This window comes from Motacilla alba, chromosome 20 (genome assembly GCF_015832195.1).
Source record: "Motacilla alba alba isolate MOTALB_02 chromosome 20, Motacilla_alba_V1.0_pri, whole genome shotgun sequence".
NCBI lineage: Eukaryota > Metazoa > Chordata > Aves > Passeriformes > Motacillidae > Motacilla > Motacilla alba.
Genome location: NC_052035.1, coordinates 12027595 through 12049376, shown reverse-complemented (window position 1 = coordinate 12049376; position 21782 = coordinate 12027595). Strand labels below are relative to the sequence as shown.

The following is a 21782-nucleotide window of genomic DNA, read 5'->3' as shown; positions in this document are numbered from 1 at the left end:
CGCAGGAGTCAGAGTTTAGATTGTATCTGTAAAACTGGAAAAAGACTCAAAAGTCAATTAGTTAAATTACCTTACTATGGTAAGGTAATGGTTTGGGATGTTTTTGTGGCAAAAAGACAAATGCAGGCTTGGATGACTAAAAAAAGGGAAAGTGAAACATAAGTGATAAAGGGGACTTCCAAATCTGATAAGAGTGTTATTAAAATAGTATATCCCATGCTGGTGCCTTCACTTCATAAAGAATGTGGAATTATTGGGCAGAACTTAAAATTGAAAGGAAGCCACAGGAGTTGTCCCAGGTCCAGAAGAGGGGTGTCCAGATTGATTTTATGGCCATGTAGAGGTGGTGCTGTGTGAGCAAAACGCCTGAAAACGAGGGCAGGCATGAGGCTGACTTCCTTAGCATCTGAGATACTTTATTTGAAATAAAGTTGGGAAAAGAGGAAGCTTCATTTAAGCAATCTGAGGAAGGTAGGGGTTTATTTTTAAACTCTTGTTTCAATCCACCTGAAGATTCAGCTTTGCTGGTGTGGGTGTGTGTGCTCAGGGTGCCCACTGTGGCCTTGGGGAGCACAGAGTCTGATGCACGTGCTGCAAATTCTTCCTTTTCCTACCCTGAACATTATTATGTATTTGCAATTCTGTGTTGATGTTTGAAGCCTTGAAACCTTTCAGCCCACGGGCATCAGATGGGTGGGGAAGCGTGGGGGTTGACTTTTGGTTTTGGTTTTTTCCCTGAAGATAATTTTGCTGCTTGTTCTGTTGTCACTGTTTTCACTTCCTCCTGAAGCATCAAGGATTGGGCAGGGTCTGAGGTGATGTCAGAAGATCCTCTTTTGGGCCAGATTGGTTCATTCTTACTCAAGTGGTGCAGATAAAGTCAGTTGGAGAGCTTGAGAGAAGAAACTCATTCATTAGGGACTGCTAGGCTTGTTTCCACCTTTTCCTGCACGAGGCTTTCTTGACCTCCTTGGATCACCAGAGCAGACTTTCTGTAAGCAGTTCTCTGTCCTTGCAGGAGTCCTGGGTGCTCAATCTTACCTCATTTCAAATTGTGACCTTCAGAAAGAATTGTTTTATTTGAAATTTCATCTCAACACTGAAGCACATGGAGAAGCACAGTGGCTTGTGATCCACTGAAAGGCAAACTGAAGTATTCAACTATCCTCTCTGGCCTAAAATTCTTCAAAATACTTACCAAATATCTGTGTTTACTTACCAAGTATCTATTCCATGCTGTTCCAAGCCCAGGTCAAAGCTCTGCTTCTGAAGTTTGTTCTGTAGAGGGAGACATGTATGTGGCTGAGGAGGTGGCTGGCTGGGTTTAGTGCTGCTCTGTGCTCATGGATGTCTGTGCTTTGAAAGAAACAGCAGAATTTCACCTTAGCGTGGGTAATTCAAATCAGTATCGTTTGAGCATGTTAGTATCTCCTGATAAAACCAAATATAGTTCTCTTCAATTCCATTCATTCTGGACCTTATCTCTCCTTCTGATATGTCTCCCTGGTTGCCAAGCAACCTCAACAGTAGTTCTGCACATCCAGCAGCATTTTAAAAAAAGTGAGTAGTTGTTGCTGAAAATGAGATGCCTTCTGATGACATGAATGGAGAGAGTTACGAGGGAAGGAAATGGGGAGTGGCAAGTTTGGAGCTGATGTTCTGAAAAAGCTAATAATATTTAGCACTTATGTAGTGCTTTTTATTTTCCAAGCACTAATCAAGCAATCGTAAGATTATTAAATAAAGACTATTTCTTTCCTTTCAGTGAGTGATGCACAATTATGTTTATGCTTCCTAGAGCAGAGGACAGGATTTAATCCCAAGAGTGAAGGAGTTTAGTATATGTATTTCTTTCTCTGACCTGTACTGACTTCCCATGTTTCCAGTTGGACTGCAGATTATTTGGAGGGTTTGGGAAGGTTTTTCTTTGTGTGTTTGCTGATAAATAGCCAGCACTCTGTTTATTTAATGCAGATGCACCTGCAGTGTTTTGGGTTTTGTTAAAATATTTATCACCTGCAAGGTCTTCCAAACTAGAAGTATGAAAGATTGTGTGTAGGTCCTTTATTGCTTGATAATGCTGTAATGCTTATAAAGCAATTAATGGAACTTATTTTTATATTCTGTCTCCTGTGCAAAATGTGATCTGAGAAGCAAACAGTCATCTCAAAGGAGTTCATAACAGAAGTGAAAGCTGATTTGGGAAAATGATTCTGGTTTTAGGTTATTCAAAAGGAAAACTTTGTGTTTCATGTAGACTGACCAAAGCAACGTTATTGAGGATACAGTTAAGTTAGGATGTGTCTGAGTTAAGATCACCATAATTTGTGTTCTTTTTAATTTAGGACACCATTGCCAATGACTGTCTATATAAAAAGGTAATTTTAAAACCTTTCATTAACTCCTAAAACTCAGTTTAAATTCAAATGTGGGGTTTTCCCAGCAGGTTCTGACTCTATGAACACTCACTTTCCCTGTCACAATCTGCCTGGAATTACCAAGTTGTGTGTTGCAAAGAGACACCAGAGAACTGGGCTGTCCTACAAGTTCTGGCCCAGAGAACTGTGGGCCCCACTCCCAGTTCATCCTTTCCTTCCCACTCTTTTTTTTCCCTGAAGATGGTGGTCTTAGGAAGATGCTTATTCCATTTCTGAGAGAGGGTGGTAGAGAAGGGATGTGCTGCAAATGTGTCAGAAAGGAGGATGTGTGAGTTTATACACAAAGTAGGATGTGTTGTGAGTTAAACCCTCCGTGTCTGTGCACACACATCCACGTGTTGGATGTGCTCCAGGGAGGCTTTCTTTCACGTTTTTACATGCTTTGTGCTCAGCCTGTGCTTACACACTGCATCTCCACATGGCTGTTCTGACACTGTTCAGGATAAAATTAATCAAATGAGGCAGGGTTATTTCGGAGGTGTTTGCTGTGTGATGTATATAAACACAAAAAACGAGGCTCAGTGTGCAAATCCTTGCAAGGTGGCTTCCTGCCCTGCTGCTGCCACAGAGGGGAAGGTGTTTTATGGGTAGAGTGGTGCTTGAAGCTGCTACTAACAGAACATACTCATTTGGAATCAGTCTGTGTGTTCATCTGAATCACAGACCCAAAGGAGTGCCTGCCTGAGAGGAGCTGCATCTTGCTCTGTGTAAGGGGTGGTGAATTATTCTCCAGTTGCAGATGCAGTGAATTTAAGTTGTTGCTTTTAATGAGGACTAGAAACAATACTAGATCATTCTAGGTTTAAGGATAAATTGAATTAAGGAAAGCATACAAAAGAACTATACTTGCAAGTGGTTAAAACACAAATGAAATGGTTAAAACACAAATGAACATCCCAGTGTTACATAGTATTTTCACCACGTTCAGCTTCTAAGGGTTATCTGTGCTGGACTGAAATTTCTTTTGACATTCTGCAGCTAATTGAGGTAATTTAGAGATAGAAAAATAGTCTCTGTGTGTGTGTGTGTGTGTGTGATGCATATACAAAAACTGTTTGTAGTGGTGGTATTTTTATCCTCATCTTCTAAGAGAGGAAGACCAGTCCTAGTTCATGCTTTTTTTGTAATGCATAAAATACATGGATTTTGGCAGCTGCCTCTTGCCTCTAGGCTTGTAAGTAGGTTTGTCCATGCAAGATGTGGGTAATTACTATATGTGTGTGTGTGTATATATTTATATATGTGTGTGTGAGATGTGTTAGTTGCTGCGCAGTATTGCCATGTAAACTTAGTTGCCCTTTCATATATATATGTATTCTCTGTATATCTAGTTTTAAAAGGGTAAATATTATAAACTGGTTGCTCAAGAGCAGCACGCTATAAAAAATGTAATAAGCACATCAGTAAAAGTGTTGGAGGCAGTAATAAAACTGCACTATAATCCTTCTGCCAATTTATTGAACTCTAACTATTGTTATCTGTGACAATTAACTGCTGCATGTTGTACATTAACCCTTTGTAAGCAGCTCTGTATGCAGTGATACTGAGTATGGCCTCAGTGCCTTAAGTTTAAGTTTTTTAAGCAAAGGTGTCATCTAATTTGATAATATAGTTTGCTTGTTGCTTTTCTCTTTATCCATCTTTCAACAAAATAGGACACCCAATTACTTTGGGGAGAATGTCTTTGTCACAAAAATAAACATCCTTCTTGCAAAATGAGAGTAAACACATGACTTAATTCAGATTTTTCATCTTTAAAAGTAATAATACAGCAAAAGGTGATAAACATTTAAACATGGCCACGTCTGCTTCATTGGAACACACAACTCCTGTGCCCTGTTGGGTGTCCAGGGGGAATTCTGATTCCCAGGGCCATTTCCATGTGCTGGATGTTCCCAAGAGCTGGGCTGTGTAAGCTCAGGAGTGCAGCTGGCAAGTTGTGTTGGAGATGGATGATACTGTGAGGTGGAATTATAAAACATAAAGCATTATTCCTGCTTAAATAAAAGAAGTCGATCTAAGGTTTAAGTTCTCTAAATTCTGTCTTCCAGAAGAAGGTTGTTTATATTTAAAACATCCTAAAGTTTCCTCAGACTACTGAAGTGTGTTGAAAGTTGAGACTACAGCTTTTTTAATTCAGTTGTTTGTTGCCTTGGCACAGGAGTTCCTATAGATTTAGTGACTGTTCCTGAATTCCAAGAAGATCCTTAAAATGGCAAGCAGTTTCGTTTGAAGTTTGGATCTCATGATGTCAAATACAGATATGTAGTAAAATATTCCAGGGTGTGGTGATACTTAATCATTAATGATTGAGACTTGGGGCATTTCCTGAATATTAATGCTGGATATGAATGTTGATTGCCTACGGTGAAATTATCACCCAGATGCTTCTTCTCTCCCCTCTCTTTTTTAATTGATTGCTAATGCAGAAAGGATAAATGCAGAGCTAGGTCAGACAAATATTTGAAATACTCGTGGGGCACAATGCTCAAGACAGAACACTTGCATTACCTTCGTAGCTTGTGGATTTCATAATTATCATGTAGTGTGAAAATAGTTATTTTATTTTTTTTCCGCTCTGGTGACTTAATCTGTAGTTACACAGCTCAGGTTGTAAGGTGTCCACTGGGATTTCTTCCCTCAGAATCAGTTGGTAGAATGCAGCATTGTCACAAGCTTCTGGTTTCAAATGATGAAGCTGATGTAGAATTTTCTCTAATTGTGTAAGTTTAACTGCCACTAAAGGTAAACTGATACGATGCCACGCCTTGGATGTACTTTAATACTTAATCTGCCCCTTAGGAAAGGATTGACTAGCTCATGTCAGTGCAGTGCTTTATAAAAAACTTACCCATAAAAATGTTTATGGCTAGGTTTGCATCAATATTTTTAGAGAAATGTAACCTCTTGCTGCCAACACCAACTGTTAATAACCTACTTAAATACATAAGTTAAACATTTCATAAATGTGTTTGGAACACACAGCACGTGCTGATGGTTGTGTTTTGTTCTAGAAGTCTAAACTCCTGAAAGGTCTCTTAATTCCTGCACAGAAGTGCAGGAGGAGGTGCCAGTGAACATCATTATGCTGTAGGTACATTGGTGTGGTTATCTGATTTCCAGGTAGTAAATTTGTAGGGCATTTGCATATTGTTTGCATGTGTTGAAAATAAACTCTTGTACCTGGTGGGAATAAACCTGGTTTATCTTTCTGTGAAACTTCCCACAGAGAAAGAGGATTTTCAATCCTGTATGTTAAAAATTTGGAAGGACAACCTTGTTCCTCTTGTATGACAGTGATTGCTACTGCAGGGTCCGTTCTCCCCTTTCTCCTCCCAGTAGCTGGGAATTATCTTCTCAGCCCATGGCTAAGAAGCAGCTTGTCTTACTTAAATGAAAAAACGTTCTGTGTAGTCTGTTTTATGTATCTCATCAATAATATATCTTAGAATGTTGTAGATACTGATGAGTCACCAAATTCTTCTAATCAAATCTGTGGTACTAAGCACACGTTTTCTGTAACATAGTGGCATCTGGTCTGCTGAAATTTCTAGGAAGAGAATTTCTAAGAATCAGTGCAACACTAGTTTAGACCAGTGGTTTGTGTAGTCCAGTATTATGTGTCAGAAATGGCACTTGGGGAGGATTAGAGAAAAAGTAGAAGAGATTCTCTCTGATTCCTCTTCAAGTCCTGCCACTGCCGCTTCAGGATCTCCAAGAAGCAAAATTCATAACGAGTTTTGAAGTGAAGTCACGTTGAAGTTGTGTTTGTCTGTTTCTTTATAAAAGCCTAGTACTTGAACAAACTAAAAAAATCCTCATTTTCCTTTTGAAGTTTCAAGTTTTCCTTGGTCTCACATAGAATGCAAATCCAGTGCAACAGTAGTTTTGCCTGGTTTAATACCTCTGCATTGGCTGGGTGCCACTGGGGTCAGTCAGACTCAGGTAGAACCAAGGTGTCTCCAACTTCTCAGAGCTTTTGCTGTGGTTTTGTTGAACCCAAGGTAGCAGCTGGTTGGATCAATAATTGTGCCCAAGCAATACTGGTTAAGTAATATGCAGTATTATACACACTTTCTTGAGTTTGTTCTCTTCAGCTGTGTATAAGTTTCTCATTCCAACAATATTATTTGTGTTTAAAGGACCATGTGTTGTGAAAGTAATGGGACAATTATGGCAAGGTGCTGTATATTCTAACTGAGGAGCTAAGTATCAGCAAGTAGTTTCTCACATAACTTTTGGCCTAACATTCTCATTCATTACATACTGTCAGCATGAACTGTGTCTTTTACTTTTTTGTTATCATTTAGAAATGTCAGGTCAGGGCCAGGACATGATAATTGTGCCATTGTCACAGTTTGACTTAAATTACAACAATATAACTTCCCTTTTATCAGGGGAAATGAAAATAAATGTGCTTATTCAGGTATAATTAATTTGCAATTTTAAGCTCAGTAAAAGGTCATTCTTCTTACAGGTTGAGTTCAAATATAGGTAGATGTTAAATAGAGTAAAGTGAAAGTTTCTTCACATTGTGGCTTCCAGAATGCTTAATAAGAGCTGTTTGGAATTTTCCCACTTAATTTATGTTGCATTAGAGAGGGCTCTAGTTTGGATCCTAAATTCGTCCAAAACATCCATGAACCATTCTGTTTCTAAATGGTTAAATAAACCCCCTTGGTACTGAAGGTGGGGCTCCCTGGAAGTGGAGAATCGTGGTGGAGTGTGGCCTGAAAGTATTGTTCTCTTACTATGCATTTTCGGTGAGTGGGCATGATGAGAAGTGTAGCATCTAGGTGCAGGAACTGTGTATTGTGTTTTCAGATTCATTTCTACAGCTCCTCTGTATCAAAGGAAGACTTTTTCCCCTACTTAATCCGAAGCAAAATTATTTCAGAAGTAGCAGTACAGAAACTTGTGTTTCTCTCAATAAATTGACTCCAGCTTTTTGTACATAGAGCCCTATATGTCTAGAAAAAAAACTGTTATTTTTGATGTCTTTTATTTGACAGTGTCTTCTAAAGTCAGGCCAGCAAGAACATCAGGTAGACACTGTTGCCTGAAACAATATTCCCTGACACTGCTTGAGGAATTTTGCTAATGGGTTTAATGTGGTGCTGACGGTGTCTGTGCTTGGAAGGAAGTGAGGGTATTTTTGTTGTTGTTGCCTGGTAATATTTGGTGTTTACTTACAAATACTTTTCTTATATCATCTTCACTTCTGGTAGTACAAAACTTTTAATAACGGGAAAAAAAATTAAAATACCTTGTATCATATGAAATACAATTCTAGAAATCAGTGTTGATACTTTAAAGGCAGCTATAGCCTGATACTTGTTGATATCTGAGATATTTAGTACAAAAATATCTGAGTTTGGGTTTCTTACTGGTGTGATGTAGCCTTTGAGACTGATGATTTTGGTGTCAAGTTGCTTTTGGAGAATTTCTCTACTCACAAATTTGATTCTTTGTGCTTTTGCCTTACACTTCCTTTTTCCAGTGTTGGCTTTGAAATTCAGTGTGGTTCATGTCTTTTGCGTGGCAAGTTGGTTATAAACAATTTCTGTGTTACTTCTGGGCTGCTAAGAGAGTAACTTTGCTTGCCTGAGTGTGTCAGGGTATCTGTGTGTAAATACATTGGAACTTGACTGAGCAGATGAGGAAAGTATGTTAACAGCTACAATTTGCATTTAGCTTTGCTGAGTTTAAAGTTTAGAGACTGCCTTTCTTAAGATTATAATTTATTGAAGTGATTTTTCATCCCTGTTACTTTGAAGGACTAAAACAGAGAAAACTTTTTCAGAACATAAAACTGACCAAAACCACTGGCAATTGCACAAGTAAGGTGCAATGGAAAACTCCTCCTCCTGTCATCTTACAGTTTCAGGAGACATAAGTGTTTGTCACAATAGGGGATTTGAAAATATTAGAAAACAGATTTCAAAACTTACAGAGGAGTCTGTGCTTCCTTGACTTCTTTGTCTAAAACAATAATCCCAGAAGTTTCCCTTGAGCTGTGTAGGAAATGTGAATACTTTGGTTGTTCACTTAACAGATATAAACCATTCCTTTTTCTTTTACATTGAGGGCAGCCTTAACTTGATCTGAATGACCTTTGCTGTAACCAAGCCAATGTTACTGTACCTCAGAGCTTTAGGGTTGGAACGTGCTAATCTACAGGGGCAAGTTTTGTGTTCCCTTCCAGCCGAGTTCCAGGAGGTGCTGGAGCAGCTTTGGTGTCTCACAGGGCTCAGTGGCACCAGGGACAGGAGGAGACCTTTCATAAGAAAAAGCAGGTGTTGCCTTAAACCAACAAGCTTTTTACTGCTGAAATCTTTTTTTAGAATGATGCTAAGACTTGTGCAAGATGTTCCCTGCTGGATTCCCTGTGGGGAGTTTGTTTGGTGCCCACAGCAGTGTTGCTTTGTCGTAGCTGGTCTGAGCACTCCAGCTATGGGGGGCATTCAGCCCCTGTCTCGTGCCACCTTGGGATTTGGCACAGGCTTGCCTCAGCGAAAATTTAGTAGTAAAATCAGTGGTATGATAGATGCAAAGTAAATTAGCAGTGCAGTCAGGTTACTTGAGACTCTGGATGCAGGAGTTTTGATTTTCTGATCCCAGTGCTCTTTCAGTGGCACTAATTCACACCAAATTTTGCTTGTTTTAATTCTCCTTTTCTCATGTCATAATATACTTCTTACCACACAGATATTAATAAGCAGTTGTGTGCCTGTGGCATTACCAAACCTGTGTAAACATGAGGCTGAGTATTGATCTGTGAAGCTCCATGTGAGCTGAGTGGTTTATTTCTGGTGCACGTTGGTAGCTTTGCTCTATTCTGTTGAGGAATACCTGCTCACTGACACTTGTGCCAGAGGTGAGGGAAGATCAATTAGCAGCAAGTGGGACTCTGGAAAAAATATTTTAAAACCACCCTGAATGGAGAAGAAAGTGCTTTGAATTCCAGTTTGGAACAGAATTGCAGTGTGTCTGTGTTTGGATGTGGAGTAACAGCCCTGATTAAGCAGAGGATTGCTGGAAGCTGAGAGGACACACTGAAGTGCTCAAGATGAAGCACACTCCTTGTTTTAAAAATGGCACAATGTGGCAAAAGCATTGGACATATTAATGTGAAATAAAGACAGCTTTAGCTGAGTGGTGTGTGATGCTGAGGATTTCACTCAGAGACAAGCTCAGCCATGTATTTTTTCTGCAAGCAGGGTCTGTGGTGTTTGTTTTTGGTTTGGTTTGCTTTTGTCTCTCTTTGAATAAAATGACAGTTCTGGTAAAAAGTGCAAACTCTGCAGTAACATAGTTTAAAAGCTTTTTCTTTCTTTTGAATTGTGTTTAATGGAATTTTTAGAGTTCCCTGGTAGTGTACTTCATTTGCTGTAAGTAGTGGTATATAATTCCCTTGCTGCAGATATTTCACAATGCATAGTTCACACAGAAGATTTTTTTTTTTTGGTGTTCTTTCTGCTGCTTGTTTACCAACAAGTAAAAAACTCAAACAAACAAACAGAAAACCAAGAAGAACATAATCTGTAAGTGATTTCTCAAATTGTTCCGTTCTTCCCTTTCTTAGCAAATTATTTTATGAGACTTGGTCACATGTTGTGGAGCTGTATTAAGATAAAAAAAGATCAAGAATTTTCTAGTGAGTGGTTTATAGATGGAGTAAGTCACCACTGATTTAGAGAGCCTGTCCTAGCTAGAGATTTGCAGAGCAGGTGTGGGCTTTTGTTTCTTTTTCACATCCTTAATATCGGCTGTATAAAATACTTAAAAGAAATCCCAATTTTACTTAAAGACACAGATTCGCAGCACCTTGTATCTGTACAGAAGAGACATGTGCACAGCTTTGAAAATTGAAAATAAATGTTAGACGGGTTACTGCACCATTAAGCCTGTTGCAATTGGACATGTATGAGGTAAGGAAGGCTGCAATACTGATGTTTGCAAACTGCAACCAGAAGCACCTTATTTAAGAGTGTTACATTAATAGTAGTTAAATTTTTGGTGTACTTAACAAATCTCCCTGTTTCAAAGCAAAATGTGATGGGCAGAGGTGACTCAGAGCCGTCAGAGAAAAAGAAGGGCAAAATAAAAATTGGTGGACTTCTTGTACATGAGAGCCTTTATCATACTTTGTCTTCAAAGGCTGTGGAAGAACTTCCATCTCTGAGTTTACATAAGCATAGCTGAGTTCAACTTATGGTAAATTTTGCTCTCAAAGCATTTATAACTTAATTGTTCAGTGGGAGAATGCTGTATTTTCTCCATGTAACATAGGCCATGCAGCATTCTTAAAGGTTCTGGGCGTTCTGGCCCCAATCCATCACAGTACTTAAACCATGAGTATCCCTATTAAAGTTGATAGAATTACTCATGTGCTTAAAATTAAACATGTGCTTAAGTGCTTTGATGGATTAGAGCCAAAGTTGTCAGCACCTTGCTTTGTTGTGTGCTGTGCTACACCTGCCTCTCCATGCCCTGGCCTGGGTCTTCAAGGGACACATTTTCAGATTTGGTCATTCCAATATTTACTGCTCCGTGTCCTAAAACTGCAGTTGATGTGCACAGCCACAGTAAATTCATGCACAGTCTGGAAGGATAAATACACAGCTACAACTCTTGAAATCTGTCAGGCCTTGACAAATTTCACAAGATCTTTTTCTGGATGTTTCAGAGGAAACTTTATGGTGAGTCTTTACATGGAAACATGACATCTGTAATGTTTCTCAGAAAACTATCTTTCTACTGAAATTTGTATTTTAATAACGTGTACAATGGAAATCACCATTTAGGTGTGACAGCACATTCTTAAGAATGACTGTGAACTTGAACTTCCCAAAACCAGAGATCAGTAGGGGCTGTTCTGGTTTGTGCTGATAATGCTGAGTCTGTAATTCTTTAAGGCTTATGAGTAAAGTTGCATGTACCTGACAGCTCTTTATCTTTGAAGGTAACTCTGGAAATCTTCCTTAGTTGAGACTTTGTCCATGGTAAAAATTCTGGATTTAACAGCTGTGAAGGAAAGACTTGATTCAGTGACTGCAGTTCAACACTGCTGTGTGGTGAACAAAGCATTTAATGTTAGTATCTCTTTGAAATATTAACTTTCAGTGACAGCTGCATAGTTTAAAAAACAGTTCCTTTTTTTCTTGGCCAGATAGTTCTCCCTGGTTTGTTTGAGTCTACATTCCCTGCCTTAACTGCTCTCCTGTTCACGTTGTCATTCTGAACTTATGAGCTACCAATACTAAATCCTACAGCATTTAGCAAATGTTAAGGGTTTGGGTCATTGAGAGTTTAATGGAATTTTTTAGAAGTACCAGGGGGAAAATGGTGAAATATGTTAGATAATTGCTTTTTATTTGAGTGAGGCAAAAAACTTTGCCTTTTGTCGCTGCTGAGGCAACCACCTTCCAGATCAGCTGTCTACAATATCACATGCCAGATGTGTTTCAGATGATAACAGAGATCATAACCACTAAAAAAAAAAATTTAAAAAATCAAGGGATTTTCAGGACCCACCATTTTCCACCTGTCTCATCAGTGTCTTCCCTACTGCATTGCATCCTGCTTTGGCTGCTCTGTGTTTACACTTACTTGGCATCCACTGTTCCAGCCATTTTTATTTTAGGGCTTCTTTCCATTTAATGTTGGCCCTTAGCCAGCTGTGTACTTTTTCGGCTTTAAGTAGCACTGAGGTCACCAGCCATTATAGGAGCTATTCCTCTCATTCTTGTGCACAAACCCCTGAAGAGCTCTGGGATGTGATTGCCTTCTCTTCCAAAGCTTCCTACCCAATCCTGGCTGAAGGAGTTACTGGAATGCAGGCATTTCCAAAACATCTTTGGAGCAAATGGCATACGTAGGACACTCATCAAATTGATGTTTCAAAGGTTGGACAGAAGTGCTTTGAAAGTGAGAACTAAGGTGAGAACAGGAACCCCCCACGAGGCTGCTGTTACCTGCCTGTGTTTGAAAGCAAAGGATGAGGTGATGAAAATGGCACAGATTTAACATTTAGCACAGCAAATGGCCCAGATTTAACACAGGTGCTGTTGATCCACGTGTATGCAGTGCCTGGGCACTGTATACTCCCACAGTAGTATTTTTTCTGGGCATGCAGAGATGGAGGAGAACCCGGGAGGCTGGTTCTGCTCTGAGGGGTGGCTGTACAAACACAGCCTGGAGCAGCAGAGGGGACATCCTGAGAGGTGTCGTGTGCTGTATTTCAGTGCTGCTGCACAGCTGGGCAGAAGTGTTTTAAAAAAAAAAAAATGTGACGGGCAATGGACATTTCCTTTATTCTGTGTTAATAATGGCTACATTCACAATAGTTAAATAAATAATTAAAAAGGTCTCTGCTTCCTGACAGCAGTTTGATTGTCTTGAAGTAGTGAATTGTACCAGGCAAGATGATTCAGCAATTTGCCATGAGTCCTCCCGTTCCTGCTGGTTCTGAGGTGTCCTTCCGGACCAGAAAGGAACCACAGTGTCCTCTGAAGACTCTCCAGCCTTGTTAATTATTGTATCAAGTGTCCAGAGAGACTGCTAAACTTCTGAGGACACCTTTTATTGCAATATGCTTTAATTACCTGTACTAAGAGCAGGAAAATGACACCAGTGTGTTCCCCTCTGGATGCCTGGGGAGCTACAGGCAGGGTTTGCAATTTACAGAGGTGTTTAATTGCACAGCAGGAACTGAAGGGCCTTTGTCAAGCTCGTACATCACAGAGCTCTTTGTGAACAATTCTGTTTTCATCCCTTACCTAAACTATTGCTAGTTAATTAGTTGAGGTAAATGGAGCAGGATAAGCAGAATTATGCTTCTTAATATTGTGTCTGTGATGGTCTCTTTGTGCCACTAACAGGTATAAAGGGACTGTAAACCAGTTAAACTGGTTTTATGTAGGAATTTGTAAAGCTGAAGGGGAGCCTCAAGGTGGCTTAGAGCCAGAATAGCATCTCTGTGCCACATCCACCTGGGCAGGTGGTATGACCAGGGTGCCACGTGCCTGTGCCAGAGTCCTGCAACTTCATCAGGAGCAAAGTCTGCCCACAACCAGTCTTTGCATCAGAATGTCCATGGAGGCAGAATAAAGTTACCCTTTAACCTTTGCACTTTGGGTATCACAGGGAGCAGAGATAAAATAAACTTAAAAATGGAGTTTATTACGTTTATATTCCAGGGATGCCTTTTTTAGAGTTTGGTATAAATTCATTGTGGTACCATTCCCAAAGCTAAGAAACAAGTCACATCTCAGCCTCTAACACTGCAACGTAAATAATGATCAAAAATAACACAATTTCTGCTTTCACAGAGCTGATGTGGGTTTTTTTGATCAACACTTCAGTAATTTGTGTTTCTTGACTTCTGACTTGGAGAATGGTTCTGTCATTCCATTAACAGAAGGTAGCTCTTGGTGCTTGTGTTTCTTATCATATGTTCACGTGTTTATGGCTGCAGAGTAAGGCGTGCATGTTACTCATGGAGGAAAATATTGCAGTGTATTGAAACAAGCAGTGGTAAAGCAATTTGCAGTGCTTTTCACAATCCTTAAAAGGGAACTTGTGGAAGCCCTTTTTGTATTGTCTACTCCATACATTGCATCACATACTGTGTGAGAAAGTGATTATGCTTCAGGGGATAATTGAACTAAGTTCTCCCAAATAATTTAGGTCACAGTTAGATCTGTCCAGCATAATCAATTTCTAACTGTGTCTTTAATTCAAAGTATATAATGACAAAATTATTCAGCCTGTTGGGTTTTTCTTTTTTCCAAAAGGTGTTACTTATTTACAGAGAAAGCAAATAGTTTATTCTCATAGCTGTTCTTTTTCCAATATTGAAAGATCTTTGGTAGCTGAATGGTACAGTGTGTTGATACCTGGAATTTTGGAGAAGTCAAATAAAGAATTTTTAAAGTGAAATAGATGTTGGGGTGGAGGAAAGGTGATGTAGGAGGAAGAGCATAGTGGTAGAGAGGGGAAACTGCTCTGCAGGAATGGTCTCATGCTTCCAGGGAGATGCTCAGTCCCTGTGTGGTCAGAGTTACCAGCACACACTGACTGTAAAGTGCTTTTTAGGCTGCATTGTGTCAGCTTCCTGTGCCTTGGGTACCATTTCATTTTACCAGGTGCTGACCAAGAACAAAGTATTAACATGGTTAGAGAATCTCTTTCAGCTCCACTGCAAGTGAGGACCCAGGTAAATCCTGTTTCCTGTTCTAAGCTGTGCAGTTTCTGCTGTGCAGCTGCAGCTCCTGCCCCATGGCACTCCAAGGGTTCCTCAGTTCAGAGCAGAAAAATCTCTTTGAAGTTGGCAGAACTGCTCAGGTATCTCAGCAGTGGGATATAAATGGTGTTGAGTTTGCAGAAGATACGTAGTGGGGTTTGCTATCGCATTTTAGTAGTTTTGTCTGTAAAATTGGTCCTTTGTCACAGGTCTAAGATGAATTATTTCAGCTTCACTCCGAATACTCTAGGCAACTGTTTTTCCCCATTTTCAAGTGCTTCTAACTTGGCCTCTGCCCTCTTTGCTGTTCTAGCTGTTATATTTTGAGGTAATTGCCATGTTCTGTTAGAAATAACCCAGGCTGAAACAAATTTATCTTTTAGTTGAATTGTAAAGTACGGCATGATTTTTGTAAGGTGGATTGGTAGCAAAACCTTAATTGAATTTCCTTGCTCGTGGTCTCGTGTCTGAAGATCTTGACTGCACAGCTCTGTTTCTCTGAGGTGGATTGGCAGGTAGTGCTCTTAGTTTCCATAAGGTTCAGTAAATAAATTTTAATGCAGATTATATGGAATATTTATTAAACCCATCAGCATGTTTCACTGCATCAAAGACACTTTATTTAGATGAATAGGCATGTTAAAATCCCACGTGCTTGTGAAGTGCATGACTGCCTGTCAAAGAACTGAGTTGTGTTTTAAAGCAGAATGGATCTATTAAGTTTTCATTGGCTGTCAGTGTGTAATTGATGGGCTTCTGAAGGTGAGCAGAAGGGGACAGCCCGTGGCTGCTTCTCTGGGCATTCATATTTGTTGGCAATGCCTGAAAAAGCAGGGAGATGCACCTGTGTGAAGCGCAGCAATGTCATTTTCTACCATAAAAAGTCAGAGGCAAATGAATTGCTTTGTAAGATTTTCATTCTGGCTCTTCCAGTTGCAAATTGACTCATTAAGTGCAGTGCTTTGCCTGGGGAAGGGAAGCCTTGCCCTGCTGCAGTTGTTCTGTCAGCAGGTTCAAGAGTCAGTGAAGTTTGACTGCTTCAGAAATAAAGGTAATTTATGCATCACACCAGTCCCTGAAGGTGATAGAGGCTGGCCTGTTTACAGCCTTGTAAAGGAGACAAAGGCTCTGCATTAACACTCTCTGACTACATTTTAATATGCCCTATTAAAATAGTCTATATATTCTCCAAAGCTGCAGAACTCTCCAAGGTTTCCAAATGTGTCTGCACCGACCAAAAAAATCAAACATCTTTGCTGTTAGGAATTAATGGCATAAAGGTGTCCCATCATCCCTGTCCATCCATCTGTGTATCCCCCTAATTGTTTAACATGTTTTGTTGTGACAATAAATTTCAGCACCCTTTTTAAAAATTACTTTTTCTGCCTGGGAGATGCCGAAGGTTTCAGGGTGAACTGAATCTTTATCCTCTGGAATGTTCTTTTTAAACTTTAAGTATTTTTTTCCAAGTAATGGTCATTTGTATTACCTGTAAAGTAAACCAGAAATGAACATTACAATTAAATTAGTTTGCTTTCTGATGATCTGTTTGTTAATGTGTTCTTTGCCTAAGATTTGATGAAGTCTGAGTAAAAATGTTGCCTTTTTAATAGTACAGCTCAACCACAGGTGGAGTTCTTACTAAATACTGATTAGGTTGGTTTTCAAGGAATATTTGATTTTTCTGACCTTTGATGTCATTCTGATTTAATGTTACTTGAATTAAAATGTCATCTTTTTTTATAGTACCTAAAATAGACTTTATTAGTTTTCCTGAAAGCTATGTGCAGCTTTTCTTTGGCCCATTTAAATATTGAAAACAGCAGGATTTGAGATTTTTCTTCTAATCCTCAACTAATAGAGTTTAATGCTTTGTTTGGCCTACCTCGCACAGCCTAAGCAAAAGTTTTAAACAAGATTAAAAATATGACCTTATTAACCCATGACATCTAAAGATACAGAACAGGCCTGCAGAGACATCAGTCATTCCTTGGCCAGGAGAGCATTGGTGCCATTCCCAAACTACTCAGGATGTTCCAGAGGAAAACATTTTGGCAGCCCAGCTTTTTTTTTTTTTTTTTCTTTTGTGGTTTTGTGCCAGCACCTGGGAATAAGAAATTGAAAAGGAAAGAATCTAAGTTGAATATTCAGTCTTTGTGGTTGTGGAAAATGAAAGTGTGAGTACTTCTGGAAATTTGAGGTGCAACCTGGCTGGGTTTCTAAAAAAAAAAAAAGACAATTTGGCAGAGCAATGGGATGTTGGTTTTGTGTGCTTCACCTCATTAGTCCCTGAGTAAAATGAGTGTCACCTTTTTGAGGCTTTTTTGGGTTTTTTTGTGAGATGGTAGAGTTGTTTGTAAGCTGCTGGTGGATGGGTGATTGATGAACATGCTGAGTTCCAGAAGAATAGTTTCTCATTGTCATGGAAAGTTTATGTCTAGTAAACATTACAAAACACAAAACACAGTGATACATTCAGTGCTGTGTAATGGGATTCCTTGTTTACTGGGCAGGCTATTGGGCCATGGCAACAACACCAGAAATAGGAACTAGGAGTATCCTTGTTGTGAAGATGATGATGGTTATCAAGCACTTGGTTAATTGCTGCAGGTTAATGTTTCTCCGTGTTCATTATCACTTAGTAGTGAGAGGATCAGCCAGGAGGTGTCAATGTGGAAGTTTGACTGAAATCTTTAATTAAAATAATGAGATTTATCAGTGTGGCATGGAAGAGTCAGGTCAATGTGCACCTCACTGATGCTTTGAGACAATTTAATAGCAAGTGTTCCAGGGAAGAGAGAATAACCAGAGTTAGTTTGCTTCTAAAGAGTGCAAACTCCCTAAACTTCTCTTTTTCTAGTGATACTCCAAACCAAAGCAAAATGAGTGCTAATTCCTTTAAAATATTGGTATCTTGCTTGGCTTTCATCATATCAGTTGCCCTTTTGATCTAAACAGGGCAAAATCTGGATACATGTTCATTAAGTTCAAGATCCAGCTGAAATTTGGAGGTACAATAAAAGCCAGACAAATTGCTTACACTGTCATTGATAAAAGCTTCCTGCTTTCATACCACTATTTACATTTTTTAATAATTAAACATGATTTTTAAAAACTGATAGTGAATGGTGGCTTTGCAACCGTATGTGCACTGCTGAAAAACAGAATATTTGTGCACCCTGCATCTGGGTTGTGGAATGGAGAGATTGTCAAGACCTGGGGCTGTAGAAGAAGTTAGGAAGAGGGTGAAAAGCCCTTAGTTTTTTCTCTCTTACCCTGTCCAATTTATTTTCCTTAATTTGGTGTGTTTGGCCTTTCTTGGCTCACTGCCTTGTTCTCGTCAGCAATGCCAAATCTCTGTAGCAGAAAACTGGTAATTTTCAGGAATAAGGTGTTCTGTAGTTAGTTAAAGAAGTCTAGGAAAACATTGACTTTTCATCTGATTATTGATCATTCAGTTCTCTCTGCATCAAGCTTCACTGACCTTCCTGTCCCTGCCCCAAGCTTCTGAGGACCTGGGGTCAGTGAGGAGCTGATGTTTTAGGATAATCACATTTATGTTCGGGGCTTTGCTGCTGATTCAGAGCTGTTCCCACGCAGCAAAGTCACCCTGCACACGAGGATTTGGTGTTTGCTGCCCCTCTGCAAGAGCAGCACTTGCATTGCAGTCACAGCTGGGCAATGTACAAGCAGATCCTTGGCATGGTGGTGTTTTCCTTGACACAACTTTTACAAAGTTGCATTAATTTTTCATTTGACAGCCAAAATTCCCACTACTCCTGGATGTCTGTGTCTGCCTTGTTATTGAAGTAGTCTTTTTTTTTTTTCTCTGCTGTTCTTCTGCATTCTTGATTGGTGAATACACTTTCAGTTTCATTTTGGTTTTTGACTGTGAGTAATTATAGAAAGGAAAAAGTGATAAAAAGCTTTTGCAATATGCTTACTGAATTAACTCCATAAAATGAGGTTTTCAAGCTGGGTTCTGTAAGCTGAAACTGTGAGTTGCTATCTTTAAAAGGGTAAAAAAAGGAAATGCTGTTAATACTTCATGGTCTCTGGGACACTGTGCTGGAAAATATTAGTTTTCAAAATGAAAAAAATAATTAAATGTTGATATAAATATTCCATAATCAAAGTGTCCTGTAAAAGCAGTTCAGTGAAGATTAAAAGGTCACTTAGACAGTTTAGCTGGCTTTTTTTAGTAATTACATGGCTGACTTTGTTTCCCTCAAAGTGTGATTTTATGCTGTTTACAGCAAGAAATTAATAATGTGAAAAAATTTATCATAGTGCTTTGCAATTAAGTTACAGTTTACAGGCTCAGTGCTAGTAGTACTTTTAGGGTGCTAATTCCTGGTGATACCAAGTGTTTGATCATGCATTTCATTTGATTGCACTGTTTAGCATTGAAGTTTACCTGCTGTCAGATTTGACACCGAGTGCAGTACAGGGGAGCAGAGGCAATGGTTTGCACTGTCCTGCTCCAGCCTGCTGGGCTGTTAATGTGGCTGCAGGTAATCCCAAATGATAGTGCTCATTCCAGGTGGTTTTCCAGCCTCCTCCTGCTCTGCTTCTAGCCAAGGATAATTCTCTATGCTTGGATTAACCCTTCACTGTTACATTTCCCATCCAGACTGTGTGAATGTCTTGTGTCAGGTTGAGTGCTCTGCTATGGTTTGTTCTGCTAAGGCATCATTTTTGTGATTTAATTTTTTTCGTGCTTTGAGGTTCTTTGGTCTCCTTTCATTTGTTTGTACTTTTAGTAACTCACCCTTTTTTCCTTTCTGTTTGTTTCCAGTGTATCTTCCTAAAGAACTTTCACGTATGTCTTGTATTTTGCATTCAAATGAATCAAAATCTGTTTGATTCTGCAGAATGTCTTAGTCCCAGTCTAAGGCTGAATTAACTGCTGTAGTAAGTTTTTATTAAAGCATAATTAGACACTGATTTTTGGATGCAAATAGATGTTACTGCTTAAAATAGATGCAAATAGATGTTACTGCTCAAGTAGAAAAGTTTTGAGATCTTTAAATGAGTCTATCTACAAAAGTCATCAGTGACTGAAATCACTTTAGGCAATACAGCTTTAATAGAATATTTTTCAAGTTCATGTTCTGTTTTAAAAAGGTATCCTGCTTTTGTGGCTTATAAATTCAATGATGTGTCTTTTTTTATTACAGGGAGAAGAAAATGAAAATTCAGGATATTAAAAACAATATTAAAGAAGCTATAGAGGTAAACTTACGAGCTATTGTTTTTTAACTGTTCCAGGTGGATATTTAGACACTCTCTGCAATATTTACTTGTGTTTCTTTGCAGACAATAGTGACAGCAATGGGCAATCTGGCACCTCCAGTGGAACTAGCCAATCCAGAGAACCAGTTTCGAATCGACTACATCTTAAATTTAGCAAACCAGATAGACTTTGATTTCCCTCCGGTGAGTAATTCACAGGCAGCCATGCCTTTTTGCAAATGATTGTATTTCACTGCCCTGTAGTAAATATTTCCCCAGAACAGTGAGCTGCTCTCTGGGAATTATTGCAGTAGGTGCCTTTGATGAGTGCTAATCGAATTTACAGCAACGCAGCCAGAATATTCCAGCTGATCCTTCAGGAACATGGAGACTCTTGCCTGCTTTTTGTGCTCTGGTGAAATAATTAGCCACAGAGTCAAGATGGACAGTGCTGGGCGTAAAGTTTGGATATTGTTGGGAATTGCCCTGCCCAAAAGAATCGGAGATACACACAGCACTCCCTTGATGATTACTAGCTGGTGTTTAATGGCGCTGATTTCTCTCTTCTGGAAGAGCAGTGGAGTTTTCTTGCTGATTCAGACTCTGTGTCAGCCAGGCTCTCTGCAGAGGCTCCACGCACACGTCCTTGTCCCAGCCCTCCCAGTCCTGGTTAATCATTGGAGGTGCCAGCAGTCCCAGAGGAAATGCATGAAGGATAATTATTTAGTTGATGATACAACTTTGTGCCCACTCACAGTGATTAATTTCTCCTGTATCTGAACCAGACTTGTAGCAGAAGCCCATGAAAATACAGTTTGCAAACACTGAACACTTAAACACTGAGAAGATATTTTTGTTAATTGCCATGAAGTACCTTCTACTTGCAGTAATGCAGGAGTGTTTCAGAACTTGTATTTCTCTCTCTGTGCACTGTTCCAGGAGGCTGAGGCGAGGAATTATGATGATGTATCAAAAATCATGATCTGTTTACACCAGAATTTTGTGTCCAGCAGTCCCAAATGCTGGGAATTAAAGTGCAAGAATAGTAGTGAGATGTGGGATAGTTTGCACCACAGCAATTCCTAATTCAGTTTGTAATTCTTGATATGTAAACATTATTGAACAAGCTGGTCTGTGAGACCAACAACAGTTACCTTTTCCAAATGTTGCTGCTTCTAGGAATTTCTCTGCTTTGGTCAGTCTTTATCAAAAGAAAAATAACCAACCAAACAAACCCACATGCTTTGTGTACAAGGCAGAAATCAGGTGACTTTAGCAGTTAATTGGAAATACTGCACTGTAATCTTCAAATCATTTTCAATGTAACAGGCACAGACAGGTTGGTGGAGAGGGATGTATGATTCTCTCGAGCACATAAAATGTACTCATTGTCATTTTGTCTTAAAGCATCTTAAATTTGAGATTTTTAACTTCACACCTCTGTAATTTAGACATTTGTCAGTGTTATTCACAGAAATACTCGATCCCTTCATGGATTATCTCTCCTGCTGAGGGTGCAGAAAAATTCATGCTTTGGGGAGGTAGTTTTAGGAGAATTTGAGAGAGAAGACAGTGGTTCCTTGCTCCACCCTCTGTGCTCCTGCATTGGCTGTGTGCCCACAGCTCTCCTACTGCCATTGTTTGTGCTAGTTCAGGTTGTGATCTGTAACAATGCTGCAACAAGTTCTTGTGACCTACCTCGTACTGGAGTACTGGATTTTCCTTATATCTTCTATCTCAGAGGTCTTTTTTTTTTTCTTCCATTCAGTTAGGGTGCAGTGATTTCTTTTAATTTTTCCTTTTTTTCCACTGAAAGCAGGGTGTAATTTTGTGACTTACAAGGTCTATAAATAATCTTTGAG

At 39.3% G+C, this 21782-nt stretch overlaps 1 protein-coding gene across 3 annotated transcripts in view; it reads left to right on the top strand.

The window, feature by feature from the left end:
* Nucleotides 1-21782, top strand: part of GNAS (GNAS complex locus) — a 130638-nt gene that overhangs the window by 61800 nt on the left and 47056 nt on the right. For all 3 annotated transcript variants that reach the window (XM_038159402.1, XM_038159403.1, XM_038159404.1), the window contains exons 3-4: nucleotides 19866-19920; nucleotides 20005-20124. In XM_038159402.1, coding sequence (XP_038015330.1) covers nucleotides 19866-19920; nucleotides 20005-20124 — 175 coding nt within the window. The remainder of the gene's footprint in view (nucleotides 1-19865; nucleotides 19921-20004; nucleotides 20125-21782) is intronic.